The sequence below is a fragment of the Neolamprologus multifasciatus genome, chromosome 3 (genome assembly GCF_963576455.1).
Source record: "Neolamprologus multifasciatus chromosome 3, fNeoMul1.2, whole genome shotgun sequence".
Taxonomy (NCBI): Eukaryota; Metazoa; Chordata; class Actinopteri; order Cichliformes; family Cichlidae; genus Neolamprologus; species Neolamprologus multifasciatus.
In genome coordinates, this window is record NC_140441.1 from 47,111,103 (window position 1) to 47,130,987 (window position 19,885).

The 19,885-nt window shown below is 42.7% G+C and overlaps 1 protein-coding gene across 2 annotated transcripts; it reads right to left on the reverse strand.

Moving 5' to 3' along the window:
• Positions 1-1,545: 1,545 nt before the first annotated feature.
• On the reverse strand, positions 1,546-19,807 carry trappc14 (trafficking protein particle complex subunit 14). Of its 2 annotated transcripts, none has more exons than XM_085146208.1 (11): positions 18,762-19,807; positions 16,611-16,694; positions 12,899-13,028; positions 12,617-12,703; positions 11,658-11,778; positions 11,397-11,544; positions 6,706-6,767; positions 5,312-5,484; positions 3,624-3,757; positions 3,256-3,386; positions 1,546-2,267 (listed from the first exon to the last, which is right to left on the reverse strand). In XM_085146208.1, exons 1-11 carry the CDS (start codon positions 19,194-19,196, stop codon positions 2,126-2,128), a joined length of 1,647 nt encoding a protein of 548 aa, XP_085002334.1. In that variant the 5' UTR covers positions 19,197-19,807; the 3' UTR covers positions 1,546-2,125. The 2 variants fall into 2 exon arrangements, with proteins under 2 accessions (XP_085002334.1, XP_085002327.1); XM_085146201.1 differs by having other exon boundaries at positions 3,241-3,386.
• Positions 19,808-19,885: the final 78 nt, after the last annotated feature.

Here is a 19,885-nt window from a genome sequence, read left to right on the forward strand (position 1 = left end):
GTATAAATCGTTGGTTGTTACAATAAAAAATGTCAGTTAAATATATCATATAGGAGACACACACAGTGATATTTCAGAAGTGAAATGAAGTTTATTGGATTTAAAGAAAGTGTGCAATAATTATTGTAACAACCAACGATTTATACAGGAAAATAATGACTATTAACAAGGTTGCACAAACTTTTGCATCCCACTGTACGTCCTCTGTAAACTGTCAGCCTCCTACAGTATCGCTATCATACGAGTATCGCTTGTTTTCTACTGCACAGATAAAGCAGTTTTATGATAGTGCAATAAAATCAGTGTTAGCAAAAATTGTATTCACAACTAAAGTGCAGATTTTATAATTGTTAATTTTTTTTATGTAAAAAAAAAAAATCAAGCAGCTGTTTCTAAGCCGCATCGGGCCCATTTTTGGTCCACGTTCACAAAGTTGCGTGTCTGCGCTGCCCGCCAGCTCAGCTGCTGGGATATTTACTCTGGTTATCCTCGTCTTTTTTATGATCTGGAACATGCAAGTCTAATAAATCAAAAACAAGAAGGAAATGAAGGAGGGGGCAAATATCACAGCAGGAAGGTCTGAAATATTAGACAGTGCTGCTAGATAATATAAACTGAAAGTAAATAAGTAACTACTGCAAGAGCTTGACACACTCTGACTGGATCCTACTATAAAACAACTTTTAGCCCATCAGTGTCAGTCTCTGTGCGAACCACAGAGGCTGACATAAGAATAGTTTAAGACATAAATCCTTCAAGTTTGAGGCAAGAAGCCAAGAACCAGCTGTAAACCTTTGACATGTTAAATAGCGTAATTACATTTTTATTGTTACATATAAAGGCCACATGGATACTGTAATAAGATTAAGTTAAATTAATTGAAATGTGATGACATTATGGTCTGTTGACAGCACAGTATGCAAAACAAAACCAACAGATTCAAGCATAAACAGAGACATGTATGAACAGTTATACACAGTTAAACAGTTTTAGCAAAAACAAACATTTTTAAAAGGTGTGAAGAAAATGTTGATGTGGTGGAGGGAATTTGTCATCAGGGAGAAGCTAACAAACAGAAGTATCCCTCCACTGACCTGAGCTCACATCAGAATCTCATCAGCACCAGTCCTCTGACTCATGTTTCATTCCTCATTCACTGACTCCATCTTTACCATTTATTATAGTATGACTGTTGCTTCTTCTTCATGAAGACAAAGATCTGACGGCTACTCTGTGTTGAAGCACAGCCACAGAACAGTGATGCTTTTGTCATAAGCTCCCACAGTCCAGATCACCTGAACGGAGAAACAGAGTGAGAAGAAGTTTAAAATGCTCCTAGGAAATGTACCAACATTAGACCAGTTTGCATTTGTGTACATTTTGATAGATGGACATTTTTCACCACTATCCATTTGATGGCAAATAATCAAAATATAAATTTCATTCCAATTAATTTTAAGGGGTCTAAAGTTACTTAGAAACAAACCGCTCCTTCCAGTCAGCTTGGACAAAGGTTACTAACACTTCTTTAGGCTGTCGTGTTGCTTTATGGTAAATGGCCTGTATTTGTATAGCGCTTTTCTAGTCCCTAAGGACCCCAAAGCGCTTTACACAACCAGTCATCCACCCATTCACACACTGGTGATGGCAGCTACATTGTAGCCACAGCCACCCTGGGGCGCACTGACAGAGGCGAGGCTGCCGGACACTGGTGCCACCGGGCCCTCTGACCACTACCAGTAGGCGGTAGGTGAAGTGTCTTGCCCAAGGACACAACGACCGAGACTGTCCAAGCCGGGGCTCGAACCGGCAACCTTCCGATTACAAGGCAAACTCCCAACTCTTGAGCCACGATCGCCCCTTTTGTCCTGTGATAGCTTGTTGTATTGTTTTTCTAGAGCCAGAAGGTGAATGTAACCATGAATATTAAGTAACATGAAACGTATTTCACTCCAGCTTCCTAAGTTTTGTCTTATTTTGACAACATTTGATTGAGAGCCAGTCCATTTTATTGTGCAATGCAGTATTTAAACTACAGAAGGCGGTTAATGTTTCACCTAAATAAAACAGGTAATGTTAAACAGTACATGCACCAAAGTTTCCTACCTTTGTGTACCTCGTTGATTCATTCCAGCACTAGCACCTTACACTCTCTCTTGGCTATTTTTACCAGTGAAACAAAGCTGGGATCGGGGGACAGGTGAGGGGCTCGATTAACAGTTCCTGCAGGAGAGGTTGTTGTCTGGAGCTCTGCCATAGCGCCTGACCTGGACCCAGAACAAAGATATCACAGACATCATTGTGGACTGCAATATGAAAGATTGTCTTAAATGTGTCTCCAATCTTGCATAACTACTACAATGTCTCTAAAAAGTATATCATCTATTATGTGAATCTTTTATACAAACATATTTGGCTTAAATCTGACATAACTCAGAATTTCCATCCATCCATCTTCTTCTTCTGGAAACAACCTAAGCAGAGAAGTCTCCAGCCACCTCCCACAGCTTATTCAGGGGAACGCCAAGTCGTTTCCATGGCAGCAGAGAGATATAGTCTTACCAGTTTGTCTTGGGTCAGCCACAGGGTTTCCTCCAGGTGGGACACCTTGGAACACCTGACCTGAGAGGAGCCAATGAGGCAACCTATAGATGCCCAAAACAATGACCCGGCTCATTTCCAATTGGAGAAGCAATAGCTCGACTCTTCACTTCTTGAATGACTGAACTTCTCACCATCTCTAAGGGAAATGGCAGCCACCCTCTGGAGAAAGCTCATTTCTGCTGCTTGTGTCTGTGATCTTGGTCACAACCCAAAGCTCATGACCACAAGCCAACAGAACACCATCATCTTCCAAAATAAGAGATGAAACTTTGAGGCCACCAAACTGGAAGCCTTCCAGTCCAACGCCCCCCAGAAATGAGCCTGACGAAGTTCAATCGCTGCAGACCAAACTGTTGAAACGGTTGTACAAGGACTGGATGGCCTGTTTCTACGTGCCAGACAACCCATACCCCCAACACAGGACACTCCGAGGGACGTGACTGAATGGCTGCTACACCTCGCCCACCCAAGTTGATAAAAGGTCATTTCTTCCCTTTTTACAGTTTTCAATTATTTTCAATTAATTCAACTTAACTTTACTCATTTAATAAAAACCTTTTTTCCCAGTCGCCCACACCCCAGTGGAAGTATCTCCCCACAGTTTGAGAAGCAGTCTTGTACAATGACCCTCCATACCTGAGATTTACTGACCAAAAGGGCTGGTGGTGGGGGAAGCTCTTTAATCGGCTCAGGCTTTGTCCTTCGAAGGTGTTTTTCAAAGGTGACTGAGGCTCCGTGGGCAGTGCGGGCACAGAAGCTGTAAACTTCATATGCTGGCTCAGCTACCGCGTTATCATAGACATGTGGAAGATGGAAAGCCATTACTTAAATTTTTTGTCAAGCAAAACTGTGCCAAATAAAAACAATACAGCAGTATGAGCGGTGTAGTAATTCCTGGTTTAAAGTTCTTCAAGGATCAAACATTAAACTGAGCATAAACAGGATTTCCTGGGCTGGGTTTGTGTACTGTTAATATTACGACAATGTCAATACATTTAACAACTTATTTCCTTTGGTACCTCAAAAATCCCAGTTTTGAGAATCTGGAAGGCCACAGTGAAGGACAGTATGGAACCTTTCTTACACTGGCCCAGGTTGTTGAGTGGAGACTGGCACACAACCGCTCCCACACTGGGATCCTGCTCACTTCCTCCTAGATGGATGCATGGACAGTGAGGAGCAGGTAACAAACATAAGCAGGGGGAAGAATGAGAATTTAATAATAATGGATTAGATTGACTGGATTAGATATCCGATATAGGATTGGAGCAGAGAATATTTATCCAATTCAAGAATCTAAGGCTACGTTCACACTGCAGGTCTTAATGCTCAAATCTGATTTTTTTTTTGTCTGCTTGTTCACACTACAAATAAAATGTGACAGCAAACACGCTCTAGTGTGAACGCTCAAAGCAAAAGAATACGTCACACACAACGTGCTCTGTTTACGTAAGTAAAAATGGTGGCTACGGAGCTGTAGGTGTTGTTGCAGCAGTCTATCAATTTCTCTCCATATGCTAATCAAGTCCAAAACCTCAGTTTCTGTCCATTGACTCGCTCCGTCTCCAGTTTCCGCTGCCATGCTTTCTCGTTTGTCTTCTCCGGCGCTGATAGCTGGCGTCTGTCTCATGTCAGTGACGTAAAAGACGGATTTAATGCGACGTGACCGTTCAAACAGCAGTCGCTTTCTAAAACATCAGATATGTATCGGATCCAGTACCACATACGAAAGTGACCCAGATTGGATTTGAAAATATCGGATTTGTGCCGTTCACACTGTCATACCATGATGGGATATGGGTCACATAGGGTCAAAAAAGTCGGATTTGATGCGCAGTGTGAACGTAGCCTATGTATGAAGCATTTGAATAGAAGAGCAGCAGTTCAGTGATTCTGACCATTAAAAACAGGAACCATGCCATAGAAATATTGGTATTTCAAATCCTTGTGTTCCTGCAGTCCACTTGAACAGCTAGTCTGGATTGATCACCTAGCTCTTACACTAAGAGCTTGGTGCCTGCAGTACTTGGGCAATGTGTTTAATTTGTCTCAAAAGTTGGATGTTGGAACTGGAACGTGTGATGTGAGCTGTGTGCGTTCCAGTAACTTGGAAAATCAAGAAAAACACAGAATTTGCTTTGGTTCTTAGCAAGGTGCAGCCATTTATGCTTCACTAGCAATAGAGCACAATGCTCGGGTGGTGGTGGTGGTGGTGGTGGTGGTGGTGGGGGGGGGGGGGGGTTGCCCTTAAAACCACCTAGATAGAAGATAGATAGAACCTAGCCCGTGTTCTGCATATGGCTTATTTGGCCAGACACAAATACACAGCAGTGGCAACATTACACATTTACAGTTTTGCTCCCATTTTGAAAATGGGGGTTGGATTGGCTAAAGAAGGAGGTGAAACTTTGAAATGCAAAGCAGCATCCAGGAGACCTGAACCAGAGCATGCCAAAATCCCTGCTGAGACTGTGGAAACCTGGTGATAAGAAAAGTCTTACCACTGCGCTCGCAGTGACAAAGGTTTCTCCACCAAGTATTTGCTTGGTGTAAATCAATTTACAATGTGTTTTTATTTCTGGATTTTTGGTTGATAATTAAAATGAAAGACTCAATTCTTTGTAAGTGAGCAAACTTCCAGATTCGGGAGAGGGAGCAAATAATTATTCCCACACACTAGGAACTGTCTGTAGGATTGGATACTCACCCTCTGAATTCCAGATCAGACGAACAGCAAGGAAATCTTGCAAATTGTTGAGCAGCGTATATTTCACCCAGAAGTGTTGTTGAGGCCTGACGGTCCTTGGGCAGGACGCCATCATCACCAACTCTGGACGATTTAAGCGCACACTGGGTATCGAGTAACAAGTAGAGATGCATCTGGAGAGAGCGTGATAAGTATTATATTTCTATTATTAGAACATATAACAGGAATTCTTCTTATAAGAGAAAACAAATAGCACAACAAGACTACAGTTTCAATTCTATATAATTATAAACAGAAAAAAGTCATTTAATGTTCTTATACGGAGATTGTTTTGGTTTCTTCTTTAATACATTTTGTATTTCACACATAAAGGCACACAAAATGATACAATGTGCTAATCCCTGTCAGGGTCACGGGGGGCAGGAGCCTAGCTCGGCTACCACAGGGCGAGAGACAGGGTACACCCCGGACAGGTCAACAAGTCTATTGCAAGGTTAACACATAGACAGACAACCATTCCCACTCACAGTCGTACTTATGGGCAATTTAGAATTATAAGTTAACTTAATCCCACTAATCTTTGGTCTTTGGACTGTGGGAGGAAGAGAACCCACGCAAACTCCACACAGGAAGGCCCCAGGTGCTGGAACTGAACTCTTGCAGTGCTAATCGCAGTGTTACTCCTGCTAGCGTTCGTTGAGCAATCGCTGTCCTTCTACAGCAATGCATAGTGGTCAAAGGTCTAATGTAGTGCAGCCGCATACATGATCCATAGTTGCTACAGTCTGCGCTAAGGGTGCAAACACGCACTCAGTTGTTATTTAAAATAGATGTTAAACTACAAATTCTGGAAGTCATATAAATATCATCTCTTAAATTGTTTAAAAAAATTGTTTTTATTTTGCCACAGTTGGTGAAATTAATCAATTTATTTTTATACTAATTTTCTCTAAATCCTGTTATATGTTTGTGTTCAGTCAAATAACATAATAGAGTGCCGTAGATCCAAAAATATAGGATTATAGATCTCTCTCTCTCTCCATATATATATATGTATATTAAAGGTTATTTGTATTTAGAAGCCTGCAGCCTTTTGATGATCCTTTGGTGCCCTCTAGTGACTCATGTGAAATAGTGATCAACTGGGAAATTCATGTTATTTCTGTTAAATAAACTCGTATGATCTTTATTTGTAGACCACACTAAGCAAAAAGATAAATAAAAACTCAAAGGGAACTTTAAGTCTGTTTGACATCCTTTACTGGATGCAAGCATCTGTAATTACTTTAAAATACACAGCAGTCGTTTCATATACACAGTACATGCAGACAGTACGGCTCCAGGATTGTTATGTACTGCTACAGAAATACCTCAACAAGAAGACAAATAGTTACCTCATGGCAGGATGTACTGGACTGTGCCACTGTAGGACAGCCAACAATGGGACTTCCAAACCCTATGAAAAGACAACAACATTTAATAATTAAACCTCCTCTTCGACTCCTCTACCTCTCACATTGGACTCTCCAGGAGGCTTCAGACTGAAAGCCCCATAGAGGGCAGAGAAGTGACAAGGTGATGAGAGGCATTATGAGGTATGGCCTCATTTCCATGTGATTTCCATGCATCCTCATTAAATTTTCAGTTTTTACAGGGGCTACCTCGGGCAAGAGAAAAGTGAAACCATACCATCGCCAGGATTAACAAGGTCCCTGTCAGGCGTTGAGGAGCCAGGATACTGATGAAAAGTGTACTGAAACAAGAAGGCTCAAGTTGGCAAGAGATGAGAAGTAACCCCAGGAGAAGAGGTTACATGAGCAGGATGTGGGACCTCTGGTATCTCCAGCATCCAGATTGTCAGCAAAACAACTACTAACTCCGCGTTCCAACATTTGGAGGAAGGAGCTGCTATCACAGCTAGAGACTGACGAGGTACAACACACAAGCTACGGCAAGGGGGAGCCAGGAAGACAAGTTGGGGGGAGATATCATCATCACCCCCACCCGAGCTTGGGTACCAAGCCCCGGTACGATGGAAGAAGGAGCGTTGAGTGTGAGAGAAGCTGACCTGAAAGGTAGGATCATGGTGAAGCTTTAAATTTGGACCCTCCGTATTCAGTTACCAAGATTACGTGAAGTACTCTCTGAAGGTCTACTAGATGATGTGAATGCAGCACTACGGACAGTTCCTACTGTAACCGTCACTGAGACTAATCAATACCCTTCAGTACCCTGGAGAAGGAGACTAGAGGTCAAGATCAAGGTAGCGTGGAGGGAAGTTATCGGTATTGAAGTAGAAAGAAATACAGCAAGTATGAGAACCTGCCTCAGTACCACATGGAAGCTCCTGTCAGGCATCATATCGGAGGCTGAACAGGCATATGGTTCAATACATGAGCGGCGCACAGAGAGGAATCAGCAGGAATACTAGAGGAGTGAATCCCCAGCTACTGGTGGACAGAGCAGGCGCCTGAGACTGCAAGAGTTTGAATAACACAGGCTAAGGGAAGCATGTATAAAGTAACCTTTAATTCCTATGGCATGTTCTAACCTCTGTAATATAAACTGTGGTGACCAGTAATGAATGCAGCACTGTGACCTGGCAGATTTCTTTTCTGATGTATTAATCATACATTTTTATCGTATCACATTAGTAATAGTAATATCACTTTCTCCCTTTAGTATAGCAAGAGGCCAGTGTTAGTTCATGGGAGAGGTTAAACAGATAGTAAGACTCCTGTTTACGTAAATCCTTAGGTGATGGCCAAGCAGAAAACAAAGTCATAATTCTGTCTGTGAGGGAGAATTATGACTCTACAATCCCACCTACCCATGTCATGTTTGGTGACAGGGTGTGTACCACACTCAACATGGACCAGAGGAAGCAAAGGAAAGAGTTGTCTCAGGAGATTAGAAAGAAAATCATAGACAAGCATGTTAAAGGTAAAGGCTATAAGACCATCTCCAAGCAGCTAGATGTTCCTGTGACTACAGCTGCACATATTATTCAGAAATTTAAGATCCATGGGACTGTAGCCTCCCCGGATGTGGCCGTAGGAAGAAAATTGATGACAGATCAAAGAGACGGATAATCCAAACAAAAGAGCCAGAAAGACTTCTAAAGAGATCCAAGGTGAACTTCAGGCTCAGTGAACATCAGTGTCAGATCGCACCATCCGTCGCTGTTTGAACCAAAGTGGGCTACATGGGAGACGACCAAGGAGGACACCATTGTTGAAAACAAATCATAAAAAAGCCGGACTGGAATTTGCCAAACTACATGTTGACAAGCCACAAAGCTTCTGGGAGGATGTCCCGTGGACAGATGAGACCAAAATTTTACTTTTTGCCAAGACACATGAGCTGTATGTTCACTGACAGAAAAATGAAGCATATCTAGAAAAGAAACATGGAGGAGGCTCGGTTATGTTCTGGGGCGTCCTCTGGGGTTGAATCTGTACAGGGTACATTGAAATCTGAAGATTGTCAAGGTATTCTAGAGAGAAATGTGCTGGCCAGTGTCAGAAATTGCTTGGTCTCAGTCGCAGGTCATGGGTCTTGCAACAGGACAATGACCCAAAAACACACAGAAACACCCAAGAATGGCTAAGAGGAAAACACTGGACTATTCTAAAGTGGCCTTCTATGAGCCCTGACCTCAATCCTGTTGAGCATCTTTGGATGAAACATGCTGTGTGGAAAAGGCGCCCTTCAAACTGGAAACAACTGGAGCAGTTTGATCAGGAGAAGTGGACCAAAATACCTACTGAGAGGTTCAGAAGTCTCATTGACAGTTACAGGAATCGCTTGATTGCAGTGTTTGCCTCAAAAGGTTGTGCAACAAAATATTAAGTTGTGGGTACCATCATTTTTGTCCAGGTCTGTTTCATGCATTTTTTTTTTTTTAAATAATTCTGTTCAAGCATGGTTAAAAAGCAATGTGTGACTTTCAATGCTTAACATTCATAGACTTTGTATTTACTTATACTTTTGTCAGATTACAGTTATTTCTGTGAGTTTTTCGTTCATTGACTGAAGGGTACCAAGAATTTTGTCCACGTCTGTAAATTATATATAAATCACGGTTTATGCAAAATAATTTAGTGCAAGCAAATTGCCAGTACAATCACCTTTATTTCTACCGTGTCTGGACTCAGTGGAGACCTTCAAAAAGCAGCTAAAGACGTGTTTATATCAAAAAGCTTTTAATTGGAACAGAGTTTTTATGATGTATTTATGACTGTATTGTGTTTTTGACTTGTAAAGCACTTTGTGACACGCAGTGTTGGGAAGGTTACTTTTAAAATGTATTCCATTACAGATTACAGATTACATGCCCCAAAATGTATTCTGTAACGTATTCCGTTACGTTACTCAATGACAGTAACGTATTCTGAATACTTTGGATTACTTAACATATTATCATGCTGTTTACAACTACATGAATGTACTATTGCTGTGATTTATTACTGTTACTGAAGGTCCGCGGCTCCGAACCGTAGTAAAGGGACCTCTGGCTAATACGGTGGGTTCTGTGTCGGGCTCGTAGCTGAAAACTAGCTTTACTTTGTTGTCTGGGTCAACTTTGCTAGTGAGAGACAGAGAGAGGCGTTGAAAGGCTGCTCCAACGGAACTTATTGTTTTTGGAGGAAAACACGAACACGGTGTACAGTCGAGTCTTAATAGCTTACTTACAACTGGGCTCGTCAGGCTCTCTTCTTGGCTGCAGTGGTTATTATTATATTTACATGCTTCCAGCTCCCGTTTCTGCTTGATGACAGCTCGTACTTTTCCTTTTTCTCCCTCCCTCGCTCACAGACACATAACGGGTATGGCAGTCCATTCTCCCTGCAGCACGGACTACACTGCCTATGATGCTACATTCTTTAGGGCTATACCGGTAGCATTCTGCCTATTAGCTTAGCACAACAACAACAACAGGCGCTCTCTCACCCAGGAAACACGCAGAGAGAGAGCGTCACCCTGTAACCATGGCAACCGTAACGCTGCCGCCTGGAACAACAGAACGTAGCTGTCAAACAAAACCCAAACAGGCCTGACCCGCCACAATATGAAACAGGGAAGTACCGCCGTGTAATCCATTTATTTCAACAAAGTAACTGTATTCTAAATACCACCTTTTTAAACGGTAACTGTAACGGAATACAGTTACTCATATTTTGTATTTTAAATACGTAACAGCGGGTTTTGAATTCAATTAAATTGAATTCAAAATCCTGCTCCTCACATACAAGGTCTTAAATAATCAGGCCCCATCTTATCTTAATGACCTTGTAGTACCATATCACCCTATTAGAGCACTTCGCTCCCGCTCTGCAGGCCTACTTGTTGTTCCTAGAGTATTTAAAAGTAGAATGGGAGGCAGAGCCTTCAGTTTTCAGGCCCCTCTTCTGTGGAACCAGCTTCCAGTTTGGATTCAAGAGACAGACACTATCTCTACTTTTAAGATTAGGCTTAAAACCTTCCTTTTTGCTAAAGCATATAGTTAGGGCTGGACCAGGTGACCCTGAATCCTCCCTTAGTTATGCTGCAATAGACGTAGGCTGCCGGGGGATTCCCATGATGCATTGAGTTTTTCCTTTCCAGTCACCTTTCTCACTCACTATGTGTTAACAGACCTCTCTGTGTTGAATCATATCTGTTATTAACCTCTGTCTCTCTTCCACAGCATGTCTTTATCCTGTCTTCCTTCTCTCACCCCAACCAATTACAGCAGATGGCCGCCCCTCCCTGAGCCTGGTTCTGCTGGAGGTTTCTTCCTGTTAAAAGGGAGTTTTTCCTTCCCACTGTCGCCAAAGTGCTTGCTCATAGGGGGTCATATGATTGTTGGGTTTTTCTCTGTATCTATGAAGCGCCTTGAGGCGACTTTTGTTGTGATTTGGCGCTATATAAATAAAATTGAATTGAATTGAAATTGAATTGAAAGGTAATATATAAATAAACTTTACTTACTTACTATGTATTGTAATCATTTGGCAGCTTTAACTTTGCACTAAAACTTGTTTTCACAAAATCGCACTGGTTTTAAAAAAGTAACGACACACTCTCCATTGTGCCTTCTCACCTTGCTCGATTGCTGTTCTTCTTTCTCTTGTAGCTGCAGCTGAAAAATGAAGGTCTGCTCCTCCAGGGCATTAAGCATACAAGGTAAATGTGATGATTTGTTGTCTATCCGACAGAATGAAGCCATGGTGATCTCCGCTGACTGGTGGCTTTAATAGAAAGTATAAAGCGTTATGCTCATTAGAAGGCTAAAGAACAAAGAAAACAACTTGCCAATTACTTCCCTGCTTACAAAGCATTTGCACACCGAGTGCATACTTACCAGACATTGTCGACTACGAGCACTGAGCCATCAGGCATCATGGGAAGGTAAGACGAGTTATAGTTTGGAAGAATCTTCACATCTTTGACGCACATTCTGTCCTGTGAGCTGCAGTTCATCACTGAGGAAAAAGTAACCCACTAATCATTAGCTGTTGATGAGCTTATTGGACTTCTAGGTACAACTGCATCATTTTGGCGTTTTGCTAACTTGACGCAGTTTTCTGGACCGTTCAAATTCCCAATTTTTGCTATGTTTAACAGAATAGTATTGTATATTGTGTATATTCATTTTGTTTCCTTCGTTCAATTTGAACAAGTTTAAAATGCAGTAAAAATCAGATGAAGGTAGCGTGACAGACGTTTACTTTGATTACACAAAAATGAGGCAGGACTACGTGATGGATGATTCTAAGGAGCTCGGAAAGCAACCAGATGGGCTTCTTAAGAGGCTACTTAAGCTCTCAAATCAAATAGTGGCGAGTCACAAGTAATTACACCCTATTTAAACCCCAGTGGGCTGCCCCCTACTAGGGCATTTAAACCATATTTAAACCCGTTTGGGTTTATGTTAGGACTACTCCTGGCAACGAATTTCTTACTTGACTAACTATGCGGGGAAAAATGAGACACTTGCTCGAAACTAAGAAACACTCAAATATTAATTTTCATGTATGATGAAAAAATGTCAATTCAATAATAACAAAAGGGATTTGAAACCACATATCACATTATTTAGTAATGAATCATGGCGCTTAACTGTGTGGCGTCTGACATGGTTAATGATCAACATTACACGTAGCTCCTTGAGTTTAAGGGTCGTGATATAGTGGCTGCTGTTTCACTTAATACTGAGACAGGTAGCTGTCGTTTAGGAGAGATCCAGATTTGGGAAAATACAATTAAAAAATAATAAAAGTCCACGTTTTGTGTCTGTGTGTGCATGAGCTGCTGTTCTACCCTTGAGGACGGTCAGATGTTTTCCAGAAACAGTCATCTGTCGACACTGGACACTGGGAGGTGGAAGAACATCCAGGGTAGTGCTGACTAGGAAAGAGGAAACCATGGTGTTTGTTTACTATCAGACTGGACAATGGAATTATAATTTATATGTAATCCAATGGGACAGATACTGGTTTCCTAGTCTTATGACCTCATTAGTTGTAGGTTTTAGACTACAATCCTTTTTAACTCTTGTGACACACAGAGCTCATTCAGTATGTTGAGAGATGGCGTGTTTACCTTGTGTCTTGAAGGTGCTAAGATCTTGTCTGAAGGTGCATGTTGGACTCCTAAACTGCAGCAGAGTCAGGTAGCCAAGCTCCCTTAATTCTGCATTTTCCTCCATCTGCTTCCACACAGTGACGACAATCTGTCATCACAGAGAGGCATTCAACTACAGGTTCCACCTCTAGAGTTCATCATACAGGGTACTATGCAAAAGTCTTAAGCCACCTTTAATTTCTTACGCTTTGTTAGGAAAATTGGAAACAATAATAATAATGCATTGCATTTATATAGCGCTTTTCGGGGCCCTCAAAGCGCTTTACAATTCCACTATTCATTCACTCTCACATTCACACACTGGTGGAGGCAGCTACAGTTGTAGCCACAGCTGCCCTGGGGCAGACTGACAGAAGCGAGGCTGCCATATTGCGCCATCGGCCCCTCTGGCCATCACCAGTAGGCGGTAGGTGAAGTGTCTTGCCCAAGGACACAACGACCGAGACTGTCCGAGCCGGGGCTCGAACCGGCAACCTTCCGATTACAAGACGAACTGCCAACTCTTTGAGCCACGATGGCCCTTATACATAAATACATAAAGTTTTACTGAAACTCAAGTTGTCTGCAGCTTTTCCTGACTGCCAGTGCCAGCCTTGTCCCTGAGACGCTGCGAAGGGCGAACTGAACCTCCAGCCTCCCGGGGATCCGGCAGCTTATGCGCCACAGCAGACGCAGCTGCAGCAGGAGGCAGAGGGCCGGCAGCTGCTGGAGCGTCGTCATCCTCGGCTCCTAACATGTTCGAGTCAGGGGTCACCAACGTGGAGGTAAACACAGACGAGACGAGAGCTCTCACACGCCAACGTTTCTCACTCCAACGTTATTCTTAAACTAACAACAACTGCAAACATCGTACCACAAAACTCAGCAACACACTTCCTGCGTGTGAGTGGAGTCCACCGCAGTGGAAATAAGGTAAAAACAAGAGTTTGTAGATAAGATAAGCTTTCTTGTCATTTCTGTCTTCACAAAGATTTTTCCGGGCTTCTTGAAGGGCTTTCCAGAGGTCTTCTAGGGTTGTTGGCTGCTGCTGTTTTCTGTGAAGACGATGCGGGCTCCGAGGAGGCCGATCCATGATGTACTTCATTGTGTGTTTTTCTCTTCAGGTATGCTTTTACTCCCCTTTTTACTTTAGTTTGGTTTTAAAAATTTTGTCATCTAATTTTTGTTTTTAGTTTAGTTTTGGTTGATTATAATAACATTGCTACTCAGAAGTGTGCGAGCCTGACAATATCAGGCAGAACTGATCCAGGGTATCACTGAGCTGGATCGTCTCAGGTGCATAGTCTCAGATTGACCGAAACAATGTCTAGATTTAGGTCAGGCATGTGTGGGGGCTGGTCAATAGTATCAGTTCCTTCATCATACTCTTGTCACATGAGACCATGTGACCATTCTGGTGCAACACAAGAAACCCAGGACCTGCTACACCAGCGTATCATCTGACAGTGGCTCCAAAGATTTCACTCTGACACCAAACGGCCATCAAGCTGCCGTTGCCTAGCTCGTAGAGGGATGTGCATCCCTCCATGGATGAGGTTGCCCATTCCTTAACCCACAAACTAACTAGTCGTGCTGAGCATTATTACAGGCAGCATAACATTCCCCATGGCTTCTCCATAACTTTCACATTTGCCACATCCACTCAGGGTGAACCTGTTAAGAGGTAAATGAATTGGTTTTTATCAGCATCTCCAAGTCTGAGGCCATGTACCTCAGCTGGCAAAGGGCGGAGAGCCCACTCTGGGTCAGCGACAAGTTCCTGCCCCAAGTGGTGGAGTTTAAGTATCTGAGGGTCTTGTTCACAAGTCAGAGGAGAGGGGAGCAGAAGATCGTTAGATTGATTGGTGCTGCGGCTGCACTGATGCAGACGATGTACCGGTCTCTCGTGGTGGCAAGAAAGCTGAGTGTAAAAACAAAGCTCTCGATTTATCAGTCAGTCTACGTCCCTACCCTCACCTATGGTCACAAGCTGTGGGTAGTGACCAAAATAACGTGATCTGGGACACAAGCAGCGGAAACGAGCTTAATCCGAAGGGCTGCTAGACACAGTGTGACGAGCTCGGCCATTCGAGAGGTAGAGCCATCATTCCTCGATGTCGAAAGGAGTTGAGTTTGTTCAGGAGTCGGGAGCCTCCTGGGTGAGGTGTTCCAGGCATGTCCTACCAGGTGGAGGCCTCGGGGCAGACACAGGACATGTTGGAGAGATTATATGTTTCTACAGGTCTGCGAACGCTTTAGTGTTCCACGGGATAGGCTAGAGGAGGTAGCAGGAGGTCTGGGCTTCTCTGCTTAGGCTGTTGCCCCCGTGACCCCGTCGCAGATTTGTGAAAGAAAATGAAAGGATAGATGGATGGAGTGGTCTCGTTATTGGCCCTCTAGTAGGCCTGTAGTTAATGTAATTAACACCAAAGCAACTGAAACCGATTAAAAATCCCCTCTACGACTTAACTGACCAGATTATTATACCAAGGGTTGAATTTATTTAATTACTTTGATTAAAAAGTGTTCCTGTAATTAGTTTGAGTGTATAAAGAAATCAGGGATGGGTCAAGACTTTTGAACAGTTTTGTACCATTTAGGAATAATAAGCACAGTTCAAACAAACACTAACAAATATAAACACTATAGAATACATGTTTACGTTTTTTTACACCATTTAAATTCTCTTTACTGAAGGCATCAGAACTATGAATGAACACATGAAATTCTGTAATAACACAAAAGTGTGAAATAACTCAAAACATGTTTGATATTTCAGATTCTTCCAAACACCCTTTGCTTTGATTCCTGCTTCGCTCACTCTTGGCGTTCTCTCCATGAGCTTCATGAGGTCGTCTCCTGAAATGGTTTCCAACAGTCTTGAAGGAGTTCAGAGATGCTGAGCACTTGTTGGTCCTTTGCCTTCACTCTGAGCTCCATCTCATCCCAAACCATCCACACTGGGTTTAGGTCAGGTGACTGTGGAGGCCAGGACCCATCAGACCAAAGCACAGATGTCCTCTGGTCTAATGTCCACTCCTTGTGTTTCTCAGCAGCTGTTTGCCCATAAAGGCCTGATTCACACAGTCTCCTCTGAACATGTAGAGATGTGTCTGCTACTGGAGCTCTGTGTGGCATCTATCTGGGCTCTGATCTGAGCTGCTGTGATTTCTGAGGCTGGTGACTCGGATGAATGTATCCTCAGCAGCAGAGGGGACTCCTGCTCTTCCTTTCCTGGGGCGTCCTCATGTGAGACAGTTTCATCGTGGTCTTGATGGTTTTTGTGACTGCACTTGGGGACACATTCAAAGTTTTAGCAGTTTTACAGCCTGACTGAGCTTCAGTTCTTAAAGTAATGACGGGCTGTTGTTTCTCTCAGCTGATTGGTTCTCGCCATAATATGAATTCTAACAGTTGTCAAATATGGCTGTCAGCTGTGCACCAACCTGACTGCTGCACAACACACCTGATGGTCCCAACCTCATTAAGAAGGCAAGAAATTCAACAAATGAACCCTGACAGGCACACCTGTGAGGGGAAACATGTCAGGTGACGACAGCATGAAGCTCACTGAGAGAAGGCCGAGGGTTTGCAGCGCTGCCAATACATCTACATCTACACACACACACACACACACACACACACACACACACACACACACTACGTGTACATGCATACAGGTGTGTCCAACCTTGGCTTTACGTGTACTGACTGGCAGCTTGTCCAAAGAGACAGTGAGACAGAAGATAAGCTGGTCTTCCAACACCCAAGCAGACTGCAGGAGATCAACATAAGACAATTTTTTTGTTTAAATAAATAAAATATTATGGACTGAGTTAAACAATCAGTCACAACAGTACGATATGTAACAGCTGCCATCACAGGTAATTCTGGAAAAAACAAAACTCGCTTAATGCTAGTTTAGCTTTAATTGTGGTGGAAAATAATGTAAGCATTTCAGTTTTCTGTTTGCAGATATTTATGTATAGACATCTACAACAGCTGATAAATTAAAATGTAAAGAATAGTTTTACAATCATTTGTTGTTTGTGTTTTTTCCTGAACAGTTTGTTGTAGCAGATCTTTTAACTCTGCATGTTATGGTAATTCAACTGTGCAGGTGCTCTGCTGCGACTGGTGCATGGATGTACGGCTCCTGAATGACTGGTTCCAGCCTTATATATAAAGCCTGGAGCGCTTCACACGCTTCCCCTAACAGCTGATCAGCTGAGGAAGTGGAGTGGGTGAGCTGCCGTTACGTTGAACACATCGTTTTCTCCTGTTTTTGGACAGGAGGTCAGACTGTCTTTATTTTGGTTCCTTTCCTCTGTGCGGTCGTGTATGTTGGCATCCATCAGACGTTAGCTTTGTTTTATTTACTATTTTGTCCTCGGCTCACCCTGAAGTGTTGACACTCCTGTTCTGTTGTTTTTACCTCATTACTTTGTAAATAAATGCCATGTAATGACCAGTGATTGTTTGCATTCAAGAGGAGTTATTATTTGTTACTGCGAGCCTCCAAACATCAAACTGATTTAAGTCTAAACAGTAACACGTGCATGGCAGTCCTGTTGTGTAATCGTCACCAGTGGATGATGCATAAAAGAGCTGAAGTGTGTCAAAGTCAGGGGTTATAACTGGGCTTCATGAGCTGCAGGGCTTCAGCATCGAGTCAGCCCCACAGAAGATGAGTGAACATAAAGGGAGTAATTGTTTTTGCACAGTTTGTGTAGCAGTGTGTTGCGGCTAAAGGTGCAGCTGCTTATTTGACAGGGAGAGAAAAGAAAGAGCTAACTTCGCTCAGACAGACGGGACATGGCAGGAAGAAGAGAGCTTACATTTAAAGGTGAGGATGCTCGGCGGGATTTTTTTAAAACGAGATACTTTGTTTGTACATGTGACTTTTTAAAATTTTGAAACATGCTGCAAATCAAACTAAGGCAGACTAACTGTTATATGCATGAAAACCCTCTGCAGGTTAGTTTGCTGCACAGTGTGTGCCTGGTGCACAGTGTGTGGGTTCATGGCCACAGTTAGCTTACATCACATGTAGCAGAGAGTCACATGAATTTGATGAGCTTAGATCCACTGATGAACTCCACCTTGATACCAGTTTTATAGCATCTAGTATGAAGACAGTATAAACTGTGGAGGATGAAACATCTGCTCACATCTGGTTGAATCCAGGTGTGTCCATCCACAGAGAGCAGCAGGTCAGCTGATCACAGCCTGCACACTAAGACTGGAGCTCTCAGGAGAGATGAGTGTGAGTTTGATTCAGTTCCCCACACTGAGCCGTGACAACCAGTTTTAGGTTCCCCACCTGCTGAACCCACCTTAACCTCTGACTTCCTGTTTACAGGCAAAGTCCCCTCTACAATGGAGGCAACAGCAAATAGATTTGATTTTCCTTTTTCTTCAGACTCAAGCTGAGTATAATTAGAATCAGAAATAGACTAAAGTTTGTGTTCCCCTCTACTGATAATACCGTTATGTTCATATAGCACAGGGTTCAGCGTCCTCCTTTACTTCCTTACTTTGAGCACATTTAGAGCCTTTACTTTTTTTTATTCAAGTAAATAAGTTGAATCAGTACTGTAACTTTTACTGGAGTATTTGTTACTAGTAGTATCTGCACTTCTACTCGAGTACAGACAATCTAAACCACCCTCTGTTTTTTTGTTTTTTTTTTAATCTAATTAGGACATATGTGTAGGTTACTTAAAAACTACATAGTTCCTGTCTCGTTGTAGGTAACATAATGAGTGATGACAGTTCTGCAGAAACATTAGATATGTGTAAATCTATGGACTTCCTCTTCTTCAGTACTGGCTTATTTTACCTTGGCTTGTTGTGTGTCGTTGTGCATCGCTGCACTACTGGGTGAGCATTTATGACTGAGGAGTTGGTGACACTGTGTGAAGGTCTGCTTGTCCCCCCGTCTTCTTCCGCTCTGTTCTGCGGTCCTACACTCTACATCCTCGCTGTCTTCACTGCAGCTGCTCGTGCGGTCACACTGCTCAGCCGGTGTCTGCCGCCAGCTCTCCGCGGCGCACACGCTCGCCAGAGCGCACAAAGATCCCCCCAGGTCCTTCCAAGACAGAGCACCAGCGTCCCTGTCCGTTAAGCCCCGAAGCCGCAACACCAGCAGAAACTGGAGAGTCTCCCCGAGGTAGACGTTCTTTCGCTGAGGAAGCGCTGTGTAGTTTGCTGCGTCTGATAAACTCGATATTTGGGCGACAGGAAAATACATAAAAAACTTGTATTGCGACTCCATCGTGGCGTCGGCTAACTCTGCCTCTGCATTTCACTGCGCCTGAACAGGAGCTTACTGAAAGCGCCCACCGATGTGTGCATCCTGCTTCCTTTCACTAATAGCGACAAAACAACAGGACGATTAATCGATGTAGAGAAGACGAATCAGACCAATGCAATCAAAAGTCAGTGACGAAAACCAGAAAAACCAAGCCATGCTGTACCAGGATGCGGTTTACATAAATAACGTTTATAATAAGATCATTTTACGTCACCTTCCAGTGACTTCCTACTAAAGCTTAACTCTAAGCCTATGCAGCTAAACTGACATGATTGTGTAGGTCTGTGAGCTCAGTAAAAAGAGTTTTAAAGACATTTTTCATGAAATAAAATGTGGAGTCTATGAAGATGTTCAATATGTTCAACTTGAAGAATATGATCTAACGATGTACACAAGCTTGTATAACAAGTTTTAATTCTTACATTTAAAAATGAAACAATTGTGTTGTGTTAAGTAAGAGAATCGTCACAAATATGGAGGCTGATATTTGCACAGATGCAACGACAGCTGTAAACTTACAGTTAGCTTTGCACTCGCTGCATTTTCTGTTTCATTATTATAAATGTAACAATTTACACACAAAGTTCTTTGATCTTTTCACTCAGGACATTTTAATGCAGCATAGAACAACCAGCTGCTGTAAAATGTTA

Coding starts and splice junctions, on each gene's coding strand:
- trappc14 (XM_085146201.1), bottom strand. CDS start 19,196: ATGGAGTCGCAATACAAGTTTTTTATGTATTTTCCTGTCGCCCAAATA. Junction 3,758..5,311: donor TCTGATCTGGAATTCAGAGG/GTGAGTATCCAA, acceptor GCATCCATCTAG/GAGGAAGTGAGCAGGATCCC. Junction 2,268..3,240: donor TTTTGGTCAGTAAATCTCAG/GTATGGAGGGTC, acceptor TTCTGGGTCCAG/GTCAGGCGCTATGGCAGAGC.